Source organism: Panthera tigris, chromosome D4 (genome assembly GCF_018350195.1).
Source record: "Panthera tigris isolate Pti1 chromosome D4, P.tigris_Pti1_mat1.1, whole genome shotgun sequence".
Taxonomy (NCBI): Eukaryota; Metazoa; Chordata; class Mammalia; order Carnivora; family Felidae; genus Panthera; species Panthera tigris.
In genome coordinates this window covers 16,920,739-16,933,652 of record NC_056672.1, presented here as the reverse complement: position 1 = coordinate 16,933,652, position 12,914 = coordinate 16,920,739, and the positions used below count along the sequence as shown (strand labels likewise).

General features: G+C 43.5%; 1 protein-coding gene across 1 annotated transcript in view; it reads right to left on the bottom strand.

The window, feature by feature from the left end:
* OSTF1 (osteoclast stimulating factor 1) overlaps positions 1 to 12,914 on the bottom strand; it is a 56,595-nt gene that overhangs the window by 18,290 nt on the left and 25,391 nt on the right. The window contains exons 3-4 of the mRNA XM_007077503.2: positions 3,873 to 3,923; positions 677 to 740 (exon numbers count right to left, since the gene is read on the bottom strand). Of these exons, the coding sequence (XP_007077565.1) occupies positions 677 to 740; positions 3,873 to 3,923 (115 nt within the window). The remainder of the gene's footprint in view (positions 1 to 676; positions 741 to 3,872; positions 3,924 to 12,914) is intronic.

The following is a 12,914-nucleotide window of genomic DNA, read 5'->3' as shown; positions in this document are numbered from 1 at the left end:
TCCTGCCCATGGGACCTGTCCCCATGCTTTAATAAAATCACCATTTTTGCACCAAAGACGTCTTCAAGAATTCTTTCTTGGCCATCGGTTCCGGACCCCACAAACCCCCCATCACCCCAAAACGTCATTAGCTTCACGGCAGCGGCCATATCTCACTGCTCAAGCCTCTCCAACTGCCTTGATACCTGATAATGAACATAACTGCCCCACATGTGAATTAACAAGGCAGGGTCACTTCATCCCAAAAGAAAAGGCTAGGCTAAGAAACAAATCTGTGAGATGTGGTTTAACAGCAATAAATAAATAAATTAAATAAATAAGTAAATCTAAATAAATAAATGAATAAATAAATGAATAAGCAAAAAGAAAGAAAGAAAAAAAAAATATTCTAAGAGTTGAATAAGGGAGAGCCATAAGCATTTCTTTCTTTGGAAACCTTGGGTTCTATCAAGAGTGCTACAACGCATTTTCTTAAGCCAAAGAATCACGTTCAAGTACCTCCAGTGGGCATTACCATTTAATTGACAAGAGGTTCATGGAGTAGAAAACATCCTACGTCGGCAATGACTCCACCGATTTTGCAGCCACAGCAGCAAGCAGAAAGCCACAGGAGCCCTCTAGAGAACTGAACGTGCAAAGAGCATACCCAAAGCAAAACCACCACAGCCCTGCTTACCATAGTTGCTTGGGATTAGTCCAGTCTTGCCTTTGGAGGTGCCTTTCCACCAATTGGTATCACTCTAGTGAAAGAAGAGTTACATTAAGTGGCACCAAATCCAGTTCACAGTCAATCACTTTTAAAACTGTTTGGCTCACAGAGTGCACCTGCTCTACAAAATGTCCATCAGTCCTCGTCACACTGACCAAGCTTCCTCAGCCCTATGTATGGACGTCCACTCCCCTTATCATTAAAGTACAAATATACACACGTAAGCCTGCAACAAACACAATACACCTCATCGCAGGGCCTCAACAATCGCACAAATCAGAGAGTATATGGAAGAGAAGAACACAATTACATTTAAACTATCCATAGAATTTTTTTGTCCAGAGTCTAGTTTCTCCAAGTTTCATGATATTTTTTTTTTTCTAAAGATCACTTTATTTCACCTTTCTTTTTTGGGAAACTTTATTTTGGAAAAACTCACACCTATAAAAAGTAAAAAGAACAGTATAATATGTTTACATACACCCATCTCCCAACTGCATAGATTATTTCCTCGTGGCCAATATCATTCCATATATTTCCACCACAACTTCCCTCTCCTTCAGATTATTTTGAAGCAAACTGTAGACATTATATCATCTGTACATATTCCTCAAAGATAAGGATTTTTTTCCAAAGACATTATCACAGCTTAAAATTTATTTCAATAATTTCTTACTACCATCAAATATCTAGATCAAGGTCCAAATTTTCCAGTTTGGAATCCAGTTTTTCACAATTGGGAATCCAAATAAGGGCCATACAATACGACTGATTGATTTGCCTCTTTTCTTTTAGTCTCCTCCAAGTTTTAAAACAAATTTTTAAAAAAATTTTTTTAATGTTTATTTATTTTTGAAAGACAGAGAGCACGAGCAGAGGAGGAGCAGAGAAAGAGGGAGCAGGATCTGAAGCAGGTTCCAGGCTCTGAGCTGTCAGCACAGACCCAGATGTGGGGCTTGAACTCATGGACCAAGAGATCATGACCTGAGCCAGTTGGATGCTTAACCAACTGAGCCACCCAGGTGCCCCTCCCTCCATTTTTTTTTTCACTTCTTCGTAATACACTTGCTGAAGAAGTCAGAAACCAGTTTATTTGTTCTGCTGAGTTTCAAACAGTCTAGATTTTACCTATCGCATCCCTGTGTTATCAAAAATGTGTTCTTCTGTTCCCCATATTGCCTAGAAATCGGTCATTAGTTCTAAAGGCTTAATTAGATTTAGATTCAGTTTTTTGGACAAGACTATTTCATAGGTAGTATTGATGTCTTCCACCAGGAGACAAATAATGTCTGGTGGTCTCTCTTTTTGTAATGTTAGTTAGCTCCTGGTATACATTAGCTGGATTCATTATTTCCTGGGGGTTGCAAAACCGTGACATTCTATCATGCCTTTTTCATTTAAACAGTTAGGATATCAGGGTGCCTGGGTGGCTCAGTCAGTTAAGTGCCTGACTTCGGCTCAGGTCACAATCTCATGGCTCCTGGGCTCGAGCCCCGCATCAGGCTCTGTGCTGACAGCTCAGAGCCTGGAGACTGTTTCAGATTCTGTGTCTCCCTCTCTCTCTGCCCTTCCCATGCTCATGCTCTCTCTCTCTGTCTCTCAAAAATGAATACATGTTAAAAAATAAAATAAGATTAAAAAAAAATAAACAATTAGAATCTCTCTTTAAAGAAAAATTTTCCCTCATCAACTTTCAGGTTATGCAGAGACAAAGTTCACAGAGAAAAGGCAGATCAATGCTAATTATTTTCCTTAACTGAAGTTGTCAGAAGACAAAGTTGGTTCCCTAGCATCCCCCCGGGGTGAAGAATTATGATGATGGGATTTCTGAAGTATCATTAGGAGCTTGTGAATTTAAACATCACAAATGCGTTTCAATTCTTGGGGAATGTTGCCCTGGTTGACTGCTCAAATTGTCCCACCTTTGACTAGTGAAACCCTCTTCAACTTAGTTCCTGTCTTTCTAGGAACTAGAAAGTTCTGTCTTTGGAGGCTTCCTGGCTTCCTAATAACAGAGTTCTGGGATTATCTTGTACCTCTGCTGCCCCCAACCTGGTAATAGCTATTTCGCAAAAGAGCCTTGTTCCTTTTCCTTTGAATGCAAATAACACATTATTATTGGGTTGGTCTTTGTTTTTTTTTTTCTAGGCCTTTTCAAAGGACAGAGCAGGACATAGTTTTTATTTTATTTTAGATAAAATACAACATGTTTGCAATACAAATGCAGAGCTACAGGATTTTTACTTAACCTCGTTGATCTTTCATGTGTGTATCTTTTGTTGCAGGCTGAAAAATCCCAATTTTCAGTATCACAGACCTAACGACTCATTTGCTCTAAACCACAATGTACGTGCAGTGATCTCAGAATAGCAATGCCACCGCTTCTGCAACAAGATCATGACTGAAAACAGTTTACAACTGTTTTTTCTTGCCAGTCCTTTTTGCCCTTCCCGGGGATCTGACTGGGGATGTTCAGTCGAACTGCTGAGGTTTAAGGTGACTTGGGACAGCTTCTTTCTGCGTGGTTATGCCATTTACCTGCGTATCATTAACTTCATTTGATTCACTCTGCTTTTAAATTTCAGGGATTGCTTTTCACCATTTAATTTAATTTTATAACTATGCAAAAGTGTACATCACTCCAAAGTCAGATCTCCAAAACAAGGACATTTCTTAAAAGTCTATAGGTTCCATCTATGTTCCCTCTACCCTTTTTTTCCTTCCCTGCCATAGAAGAAACTATTTTTAAATTTTTACTTTATGATTTCTCCTTTGATTTGTTTGTTTTAAGTTGAAGAAAATAGTTATACATATAACCTCTCTTAGATAAATAAGGCATACTATCCATATCTTTTTACTTTGTCTTTTTCCACTTAAAGTACTCCATAATAGCATTTAGAGATAGTCCTCATTATTTTTTATAGCTGCATAATACTCTGTCTGTGGATATACCAAAGTTTTTTCAACCATTTTCCAAGTGGTGGACATAAAGGCTACTTCCAATTTTATGCTATTATTACAGGTTGTACTAAAATGAACAAACTCAGGCGTATATATTTCTGTACAGACACCGCTTAAAATAATGTACAATATTACAGCTACACAAAATAGTCTTATGCATCTTTAGTTGATATGTGTATTACAAAATATTAGCTAGACTTACCATGTCAGTAATGTAGATAATATCACCCTCCTCGAAGTACAATTCATCTGGCTGAAAGAAAAAAATAGAGTGTGACTTCGTGTGATTTTTCATGAATTAGAATCCAATGATTATGATAACAATTGTATGAATTTCCAATCTTAATGTGCCTTGTAGACAATGTGGCTTTTATATACTTAAGTCTGCACACAGACCACGTAGCAATCCTCTACTGACAAACTAAAACATGTAGAAAACTGAATTTTTCCTGGGAGGAACTTCCAAGAATTCCATATATAACATATAAGAATTCCTCCCTATGCACACATCTTTTATATTCTTCCACAATGAAAGCAAGGCATTTTTTTTATCAAAATAGAATATTAATAAAACTTCATCCTTGTAAATGTTCTAAAAGGTGATATGTATTTTTTCATAAAAGGATACATGTCTAGAACTTAAAACCATGAAAACCAGCCAGAGGCTTGGCTCTCATCTAAATGATTAGGCTTCAATCCTTAAACACTTTCAGATCAACATCTGCTACCTGCTTATTTTGACAAAAACCATTACCCTATCTCTTCATGTTCAGAGAGAATGAACATTTTATATATAAGAATAGTTGATACATAATTCAACCATTAATAAGGTTGAAGAGGTGGAATAAAGGAAGCAGGAACTCAGCCAGTCCAGACCACAGGCAGCTCTCAGGGGTTAGTGGATTATACAGGCAATAAGTGCTCTGGCTTGTACCAGCCAAATGGCCTGCAAATCTCTGAATTAAAGCCAGCTGTTCTAATTAAGCACCTTTTTTCTATCAGTACATAGCACTTACCAGCATGACTTTATGACTCTACAGGACAGTGCCTATTAGGATCAATTTTCAGATACTGGGAAATACTTACATTGTCATGTTGAGTGAAAAATGTGGAGCACAAAATTTCATATAGGATAAGATCACAAGTAGGCATGAAATATGCATAAAAAATTTTTCCAAATCTTCTATCATGAGCATGTATTACTTTCATACTTTTGGCTGGAAAACTATTTTTGAAAAGGGCTTTGATATCTCCGATTATCACTACCGTTCCATACAAACAAAAGTTATGTTGGTGAAGCAAACTATTTCAGCCATTCATTTTTCCATGTCTTTATCTCCTGTCTCAGTAGCACTGGGGCGGTAAATGCGACTCACAGCTATTAATTTATTTAGTTTCAAAGCTGATCCATATTATCATTATAACTATTTCCTCCTGAATATAAATGAAGACTACAGCAGCTATATCATGCTTTAAGCAACTTAGACACTTAAATGCATTCAAAAAACATATGCATACAAAAAATGCATACAAAAAAGTACCAAATGATAATCAATGATACTAAAAAAAATGGCTGAGTTCCTTTAAAAGGTGCTTCCTGAGAGCTACATTTACAACTGATTGACCGAGTCTAGGCTTACACACAGCATGAGCTCTGTAAAATTAGTAGAACCTATTGGACTTGATGACATAGAGTTTAGTATTATTTCAAACAGGCATTTAGGGCAAAAAAAGTAAAGCCTTCTAAGATCTTCTCTCATCTTTCTCTATAATGTTCTGATGATCTGTGAGCAATAAACTACCAATATGCGATGAATATAGCAAGTAATTAGGGCAACAAACTATTTCTTTTAGTTATTTCCCTGCCACCAACTGGATCACTCCCAGAGAGGCTGGAAAGGGGACGCACTCCTCACCAAGCACCCTAGCTACACACAGCGGCCATCCCCGTAATAGTAAGGTTGGCCTTTGCTGGCAATTTTAACACCACTGGAGTGTCCCTCCTTGAGATGACAACAAGTGTTAGGAGGAGAGACTGAAGTTGAATGGAAGGCAGTAAGGAAAACAGAACATATGTGAAAACTTAGTATTTTTTCTGGAGGGACTCTGAGTTTCCTGAAATTTCAAAAGACTTCAAGGGCTTGAAGAGCTAGCTCTCTGGTCTTAGAGCCATTCTGAGCCATTTTCACCCGGTAACTCTCCAAGATCTAACCTTGCCCACTTATGCCTAATAAGGGCGATTTCATCAAAGTTAAAGATCATCTCTACCTACGATGTTAGTCTCCTTCTAAAATCACAAAAGTCAAGTTTGCCTAAATTTCCATATTTGATAAATCCATTCACCCTTCAAAGAAAAAGGCATATTTTGAAAAAAGTGCTGAACAAAGAGCTTTAAAAAAAAAGCACGCGCACAAAAATCCCTGTGATTGGTCCTTCTTAAAAAAAAAAAAAAGAAAAAAAAGGGAATAAAGCCCAGAACAATGGAAAGTAAGTGCTTAATGGGCTGAGGCTTTTCTTTTGGGAAGATGAAAATGTTTTGGAACTAAGGTGGTGGCTGTACAACGTTGTGAATGTACTAAATGCCACTGAATTGCCCACTTCAAAATAGCTAGTTTTGTTATGCGAATTTTTACCACAACTTTTAAAAAGGCAACTTAAAACAGTAAAATAAAGATAAACTTAAGGGCAGTAAAGCCAAGAGCAGTTAAAACTCTTAATGTCTTTGAAGTAATTCTTGTCCTTTGCCGTTTGGTGAGAACGCACCATTTGGAAAATGTCAGTAAGTGCAGTCGTTTCGAGACTTCTCAGCGCTGCTTCGGTTTGTAAAATATTGGCTGCTGTTCAACAGTGGTGCCTGCCACAAGCCACCTAGTAGGTGAGGCTTGTTTTTCAACTGAGCAACAGACCGTCGATTTCAGTCGGGGGGGGGGGGGGGGAAGAAAAAAAGGGCTCACCATTTTTGCCTCCTGAGAAAGGACAGTGGACGTTTATTCTCTTTTTAATCGATAGCTTCCAGACGGATAATGCTCCTTCCCATAAAATATCTTCTTCCAAAGAAACCAGGGGCAGTTTTTCCTAACCTAGCAAAGGAGGCGGTCTACCAAATTCTTCAGACTGTCGATGGCAGTAAACTTGATCTTAAAACTGGACTGTACCTACGATATTCACACTTTCCTAAAGGAAAGTGCTTGCAGGGCCCTTAACGTAAATGGTTTGATGATGGTCTGCTTTTAAACTCCTGGCATCATATTCACGGAACAGAAATGGGAACACAGTGACACAATCAAGTAAGCACTTTCTTTCCAGTTTGTTCTTTGGTTTCCAACCACATTCCTCTTTTCCTCTCTCCTTGAAGAACCACAAGGTATCAGAACAAGGAAACAGTTGGCCCTGGAATGTTAGAGCAATGAGTACAAATTTGGTAATATACGTTCTCATTCCTCTTCCATATATTCTTGGTAATGTAGGATTCCTAAGGTATTAATCTTGTGGGTTTATGAAAATATGTGTTCTGTGGCCATTGTTAAAGAGACGATAATGTAGTTTTGAAGCTTTTCAGATTTGCCAACCTGAAACCCCAAGAATTAATAAAAAGATCTTTAAAAAACAAATTCTCCACGGATGTTCTCATTTAACACTGTGTAGCACTATCATGTGCCAGGCACTAGTCTGGACACTTAAAAACATCAACCAATTTAATCCCCAGCAGCAACGCCGGGAGGCGGGTGTTCCTCTCATCAGCACGCTGTAGATGAGAAACTTGTCCAAGGCCACAGAGCAGGTACGTGGCAGATGCCGGACTTGACCCATGACGGTCAGACTCCGGAGTCTGCTCTTCACCAGCAACTGTGCTTCCTCTCTCACACGAGAGTTCGTGCAGGGCCATTCCTGCTCATCACGGTGTCATGACCAGGTGAAAAGCTGGTGGCCACGTTCGCCCCTCCCCCCCCCCCCCCCCCCCCATAACGCAGCACAAAACCAACATCAGCACCTGACACTTGCAAAGCACGCTCCGCCTCCCTTACCCCTCACAGCAACCCACGAGGGCAGGGCTGGAACACAGGCATAATCTCCATTTCATAACCAGGCTCAGAGGGCTGCGGAAGAGCTGGCCACAAATCACACAGTTAAGGGAGTGGCAGGGTTGGCTCCGATTTCAGCTTCTGGAATCCCATTCTGGGGCGCCTGCATCTACACAGAGTGCTATGAAGCCCTAGCGAAGCCCAGAAAACACGACATGACGGCGCGGGGTCCTGCTGGTTTCCCTTGAGAAATCAGTACACAGCCAGCACCCAGAAAATGCTGTTCTCTATCAGCACATCTAGACACGTCTGTCCAGTCCAGCCAGGTCTCTGTGTGAGACTTTACTGGACTGAGGATTAGGCAAGAATTAAGAACCAAACAGGCATGGGTGGTGCCAGGACTACCCTGCCTCCAAGCCTGACAGAAGGGAAATGGGGTGGCAGGAAGAACCAGGAGTGACAAAATGCCCAGTGTTCTACCTGTTCTGTGGGTCACCGAGACTAGTGCTGTCTCTGTATGGCCCGAGGACAGAAGAGGAGTGACAAGCTGGCCCCAGGCCTCCCTGCGGTGCAGCGCTTGTTGGCAAGTGTCCCGCAGAGTCCAGCTCAACCCTTCCATCCTGCCTGGCCCCCCGTGACACTGAGGAGGCCAGGTCGGCTCAGGATGTAGCAGGGGACAGCTGTCCCGCCAGAGGAGATGGCTACTGAGTGATATGGGAGAGAGAGACGCAACTGAGCTTCCCTCTTCGTCCAACAGAAATTCTTATTCAGGAAAAGAAATGTGAAACTGAACTAGCTCTGGGATGAGATTCCAAATACTGAATAACCAGCAGAGCACGGGCACCTCGGCAGTCGGGACGGCACTGGGGAGCTAGAGGCCACTTGCCTGGCCAGACACCTACCTCCCCTTTAACTTCTGGACCGAGGGGAGGTGGAAAGGGACAGAGTGTGGGGGCAGCAGGCGTTGGGTAGGGTACTCATTACTGCCCACCCAGTACATCCTGGATGAATTAGCAGCACTGCCCCACAGCTGAGGGTCCTTGGGACCAGGGATATTAAAAAAAAAAATAACACTTTAAATATGGACTATTCAAGAAACCTAATGAATTACATATCCATTTTCTTCTGTATATTCAATACTAAGATTTTTTTTTTAGTTTTGAGAGAGAGAGAGAGAGAGAGAGAGCGCACGAGCACAAGCAGTGGAGGGGCAGAGAGGGAGAGAATCCCAAGCAGCTTCCGCGGTGTCAGCACAGAGCCCGACACGGAGCTCGAACTCATGAACCGTAAGATCATGACCTGAGCTGAAGTCAAGAGTCGGATGCTTAACCAACTGAGCCACCAGGCGCCCCAATAATAACTAAGATTTTTGAAAAACAGTAGCGAGATTCCATCCTGGAGCAGAGTTGGATGTGAATTAAAATAATATGTCGACCAATCGAAACTATTTGATAAATGTCTATGAATACAGTGACCACTACTCCTCCTTAGAGTAACAGCAGCTTCACACAGTTAATCACACCTAATCTCACCTAAGTCTCACTAAAACCCTATGAGATTACTGTTATTTTCACTTCACAGAGGAGCACACTGAGGCACAGATGTTAGGGAATTTCTGACTTTCCCAGGCCACATAGATGCTAAAGAGGAGGCGTGGGTCCTAAAACTTACGGCCAGCTCTGAACAGCCTTGTCTTCTGCTGCCCTCCTAGACACGTGCTGGTGAGCAGGACTGAAATGCCAAGTGCGTAAGTTCAGAGTGGGGAGAGGCACCCCACTCTTAGCTGGGTTAATCAGAGAGTCTTCATGGAAAAGGAAGTATGGTCGTGGTATTAGAGCCTAGAGAGAGGTAACACCATGAGTCTAGAGATGGGTTCTACAGTGCATCACATCCAGACTGGAATGGTCCAAGAAAGGGAAGGAGCAGAGAGAGGACTGGGGGGCTGGAAAGGGGCTGGCCCACAGGGACTCTCTCCTACGTCAAATCGAGTTGAAGCAGGTGATGGGATCAAAGCCACATTTTAGCTCTGAAGAATGCAGATGGAATGGGGAGGCTGGAGTTCATGTGCCAGAAGCAAGACAAGGCACAAGAGAACCAAAGGAGCAGGAGGTCAGTGAGAAAGGACAAAGGTGACGACCAACAGGACACTGGGAGGGGAGAGGGTACGATCAGGAGTCCCGTCCCAGTCTCAAACTGACTACACGCAGGTCCCTTCCTGGAGTGAGGGAGGCTGCCGCGAATCATCGATTCATTGACCAGTCCAGGAGGGCAGCTGATGAGCGACGCCCCCTCCCACGCCAACTCTTCTCAATCTCAGGGGTCTTGCAACCTAGGAAACAACTGATTAGGACAATGGGACTCCTTCCTGTGTGCTGGGGACAAACACAAAGACAACAACCTCTGGGCCTCATACTTCCTCACCTTTTTCTGTCCCTCGCCCTCCCTCCAAAACTCGTATGTTCAAGTCCTAACCCTCAATACCTGAGATGTGAGTGTATGTGGAGACAGAGTCTTTTTTTTTTTTTAATGTTTATTTATTTGTTTTGAGAGAGACCACAAGCCGGGGAGAGACAGAGAAAGAGACAGAGAAAGAGACAGGGAGACACAGAATCCAAAGCAGGCTCCAGGCTCTGAGCTGAAAGCACAGAGCCTGACGCGGGACTTGAACTCAGGAGCTGTAAGTCGGACGCTTAACCAACTAAGCCACCCAGGCGCCCTGAGACAGGTTCTTTAAACAGGTAATTAAATTAAAATTAGGTCATTAGAGTGAGCCGTAACCTATAATCTGACTGGTGTCCTTTTAAGAAGAACAGATGGGGGGGTGGGGGGAGAAGAGCAGACTGGAAAACAGACAAGCATGGGGGAAAGACCACGTGTGGACACAGGGAGAACATGACCATCTACAAGTCACGGAGAGACGCTTCAGAAGAAGCCGACTCTGTCAACACCTCACTGTGACCTCTTGCCTCCAAAATTCTAAGAAAAATTTCTGTCGGTTCAGCTAAGTAGTCTGCAGCACTCAGTTACGGCAGCCCCGGCAAGCTAACGCCCTTCTCGTTCCTTCCCCGACCCTCAGCGACACGGGAGAGATGCCACTGGAGCTTCCCAGTGAGAGGAATGAAAACCAGAGATCTACCTCTACCCGCCCCCCAACCCCTCTCTTGTTCCAGGAACTTCGTGTTGATCCAAGGTCATCGGAACACGCGCACACTCCGTATCGGCTGAATTCCCTGCTGCCATTTACTGGTGCTCCCCACGTGCTAGGCTTGAAATACTCATCTCGTTCCATGCTCACAGCAAAACTCTGCAGGATGGCTACTGTTATTCCCATATTCAAACGAGGGAACAGATGGCCACAGGTTAAGGCAATTTGTCGTGAGTACACGACAGATTTGGAATCTGAAGGCGGGCCTCAGCCTGACGGCCATGAACCAACGCTCACTGACACTTGTTCTGTGCTACCTTCTGAGGCGTCCGACTCGGGACGACAGGGTCCAGGACAAGCCCAGACAAAGCCGGCAGAGCCGCCAGCCTCTGGCAGGAAGGCTCACATCTGTAGTGAGTAAGGCCACAAAGTCAAGAGGGCAGGTGTCCTTGCTGGGTGTCTCTCTCCTCTGCCTCCTGTCTGGACACCCTGCTCCCCACTCTTGCTCTCCGGGATGGTTCTCCACACCTCAGGGAGAGTGATTCTTCTAAAACTTAGCTAATCAGTCCTGGAAACCCTCCCATCTTCCGGGGCCTGGAGGCCTCAGTCAGGTAAGTGTGCACCTCTTGGTTTCAGCTCAGGTCATGATCTCAAGGTTCATGAGTTCGATCCCCACATCAGGCTCTGAGCTGACAGTTTGGAACCTACTCGGGATTCTCTCTCTCTCTCCCTCTCTGTCCCTCCCCCACATGCTCTCTCAGTCTCTCTCAAAATAAATAAATAAACTTAAAAAAAATTGTTTTAATTAAAAAAGGGGGGGCGCCTGGGTGGCTCAGTTGGTTAAGCATCTGACTTCAGCTCAGGTCATGATCTTGTGGTTCATGAGTTTGAGCCCCGCGTCGGGCTCTATGCTGACAGCTCAGAGTCTGGAGTCTGCTTCAGATTCTATCTCCTTCTCTCTCTGCTCCTCCCCTGCTCGCACTCTATCTCTCTCTCTCTCTAAAAAATAAATAAACATAAAACAAAACAAAACTCCATCTTACCCAGGGCAAAATCCAAATGAGCCCTATGAGGCCCTACATGATCTGCCTGCCCTCTCTCTCCGCCCAGCCTCTGTGAACCCATCTCCTAACTCCCTCTTCTTCATACATGACTTTGTAAGCTGCTGCCGTCCCTGCTGTTTCTAGAACCTGCCAAAGACACTCCTTGCTGTTCCCTTGGCTCTCTCACTTTCCTCAGGTCTCTACTCAATCGTCACCTTCACAGAAAGGCCATCCCTGAACACCCTGCTGAAAATAACACTCTTTTTTCTCCATTAACCTTTTGGCCCTATACGCTCCTTATTTTTCTTCAGAGCACTTACCAGGCCCTCACAGTCATGTTCATTTGTTATCTGTCTCCCCACACTGGGGATGGCAGCTCCATGAGACCACCCTTTCTGTGGGATGGGGCACTATCTCCCAGGCCTGGGCCAGGGTCCGACACATAGTAAGTGCTCACTAAATCACGGATGGATGGGTGGGTTGATGGACGGACACCAGAAACTAGAACAATGGAGAGTGTACACAGCAGAAACACAGAAAATTGCTCTAGACAGAACAAACTGAGGGTTGCTGGAGGGGATGGGGGGGGATGGGCTAAATGGGCGATGGGCATTAAGGAGGGCACTTGTGGGTGTTGTACGTAAGTCATGAATCACACAATTCTCCTCCTGAAACCAATACCACACTGTATGTTAACTAACTTGAATTTAAATAAAATCTTGGAAAGAAAAACAAAATTGCTCCTGATGGTTAGTAAAAGGTGCCATTATGAAGTGGCCTGAGGTAGAGGGTCAACAGAAAGAACAAAGAAGGCCAGGGTGAGAGTCACAGGAAGGCTGACTGAGATAAGGTCATGTACTTTATATGCAGGCCACTTTGTGATTTTTAAAGCAGGTGGCGTCACCATGCAGGAACAAGCCACACAGGACGGACGACACAAAGTCAAGGTGGGGAAGACATTCAGATCAATTCAGGGACTCAGCTTTCACACCTCTGGATCACAGGGAAGTCAATGAACATCCACTCCTATGAAT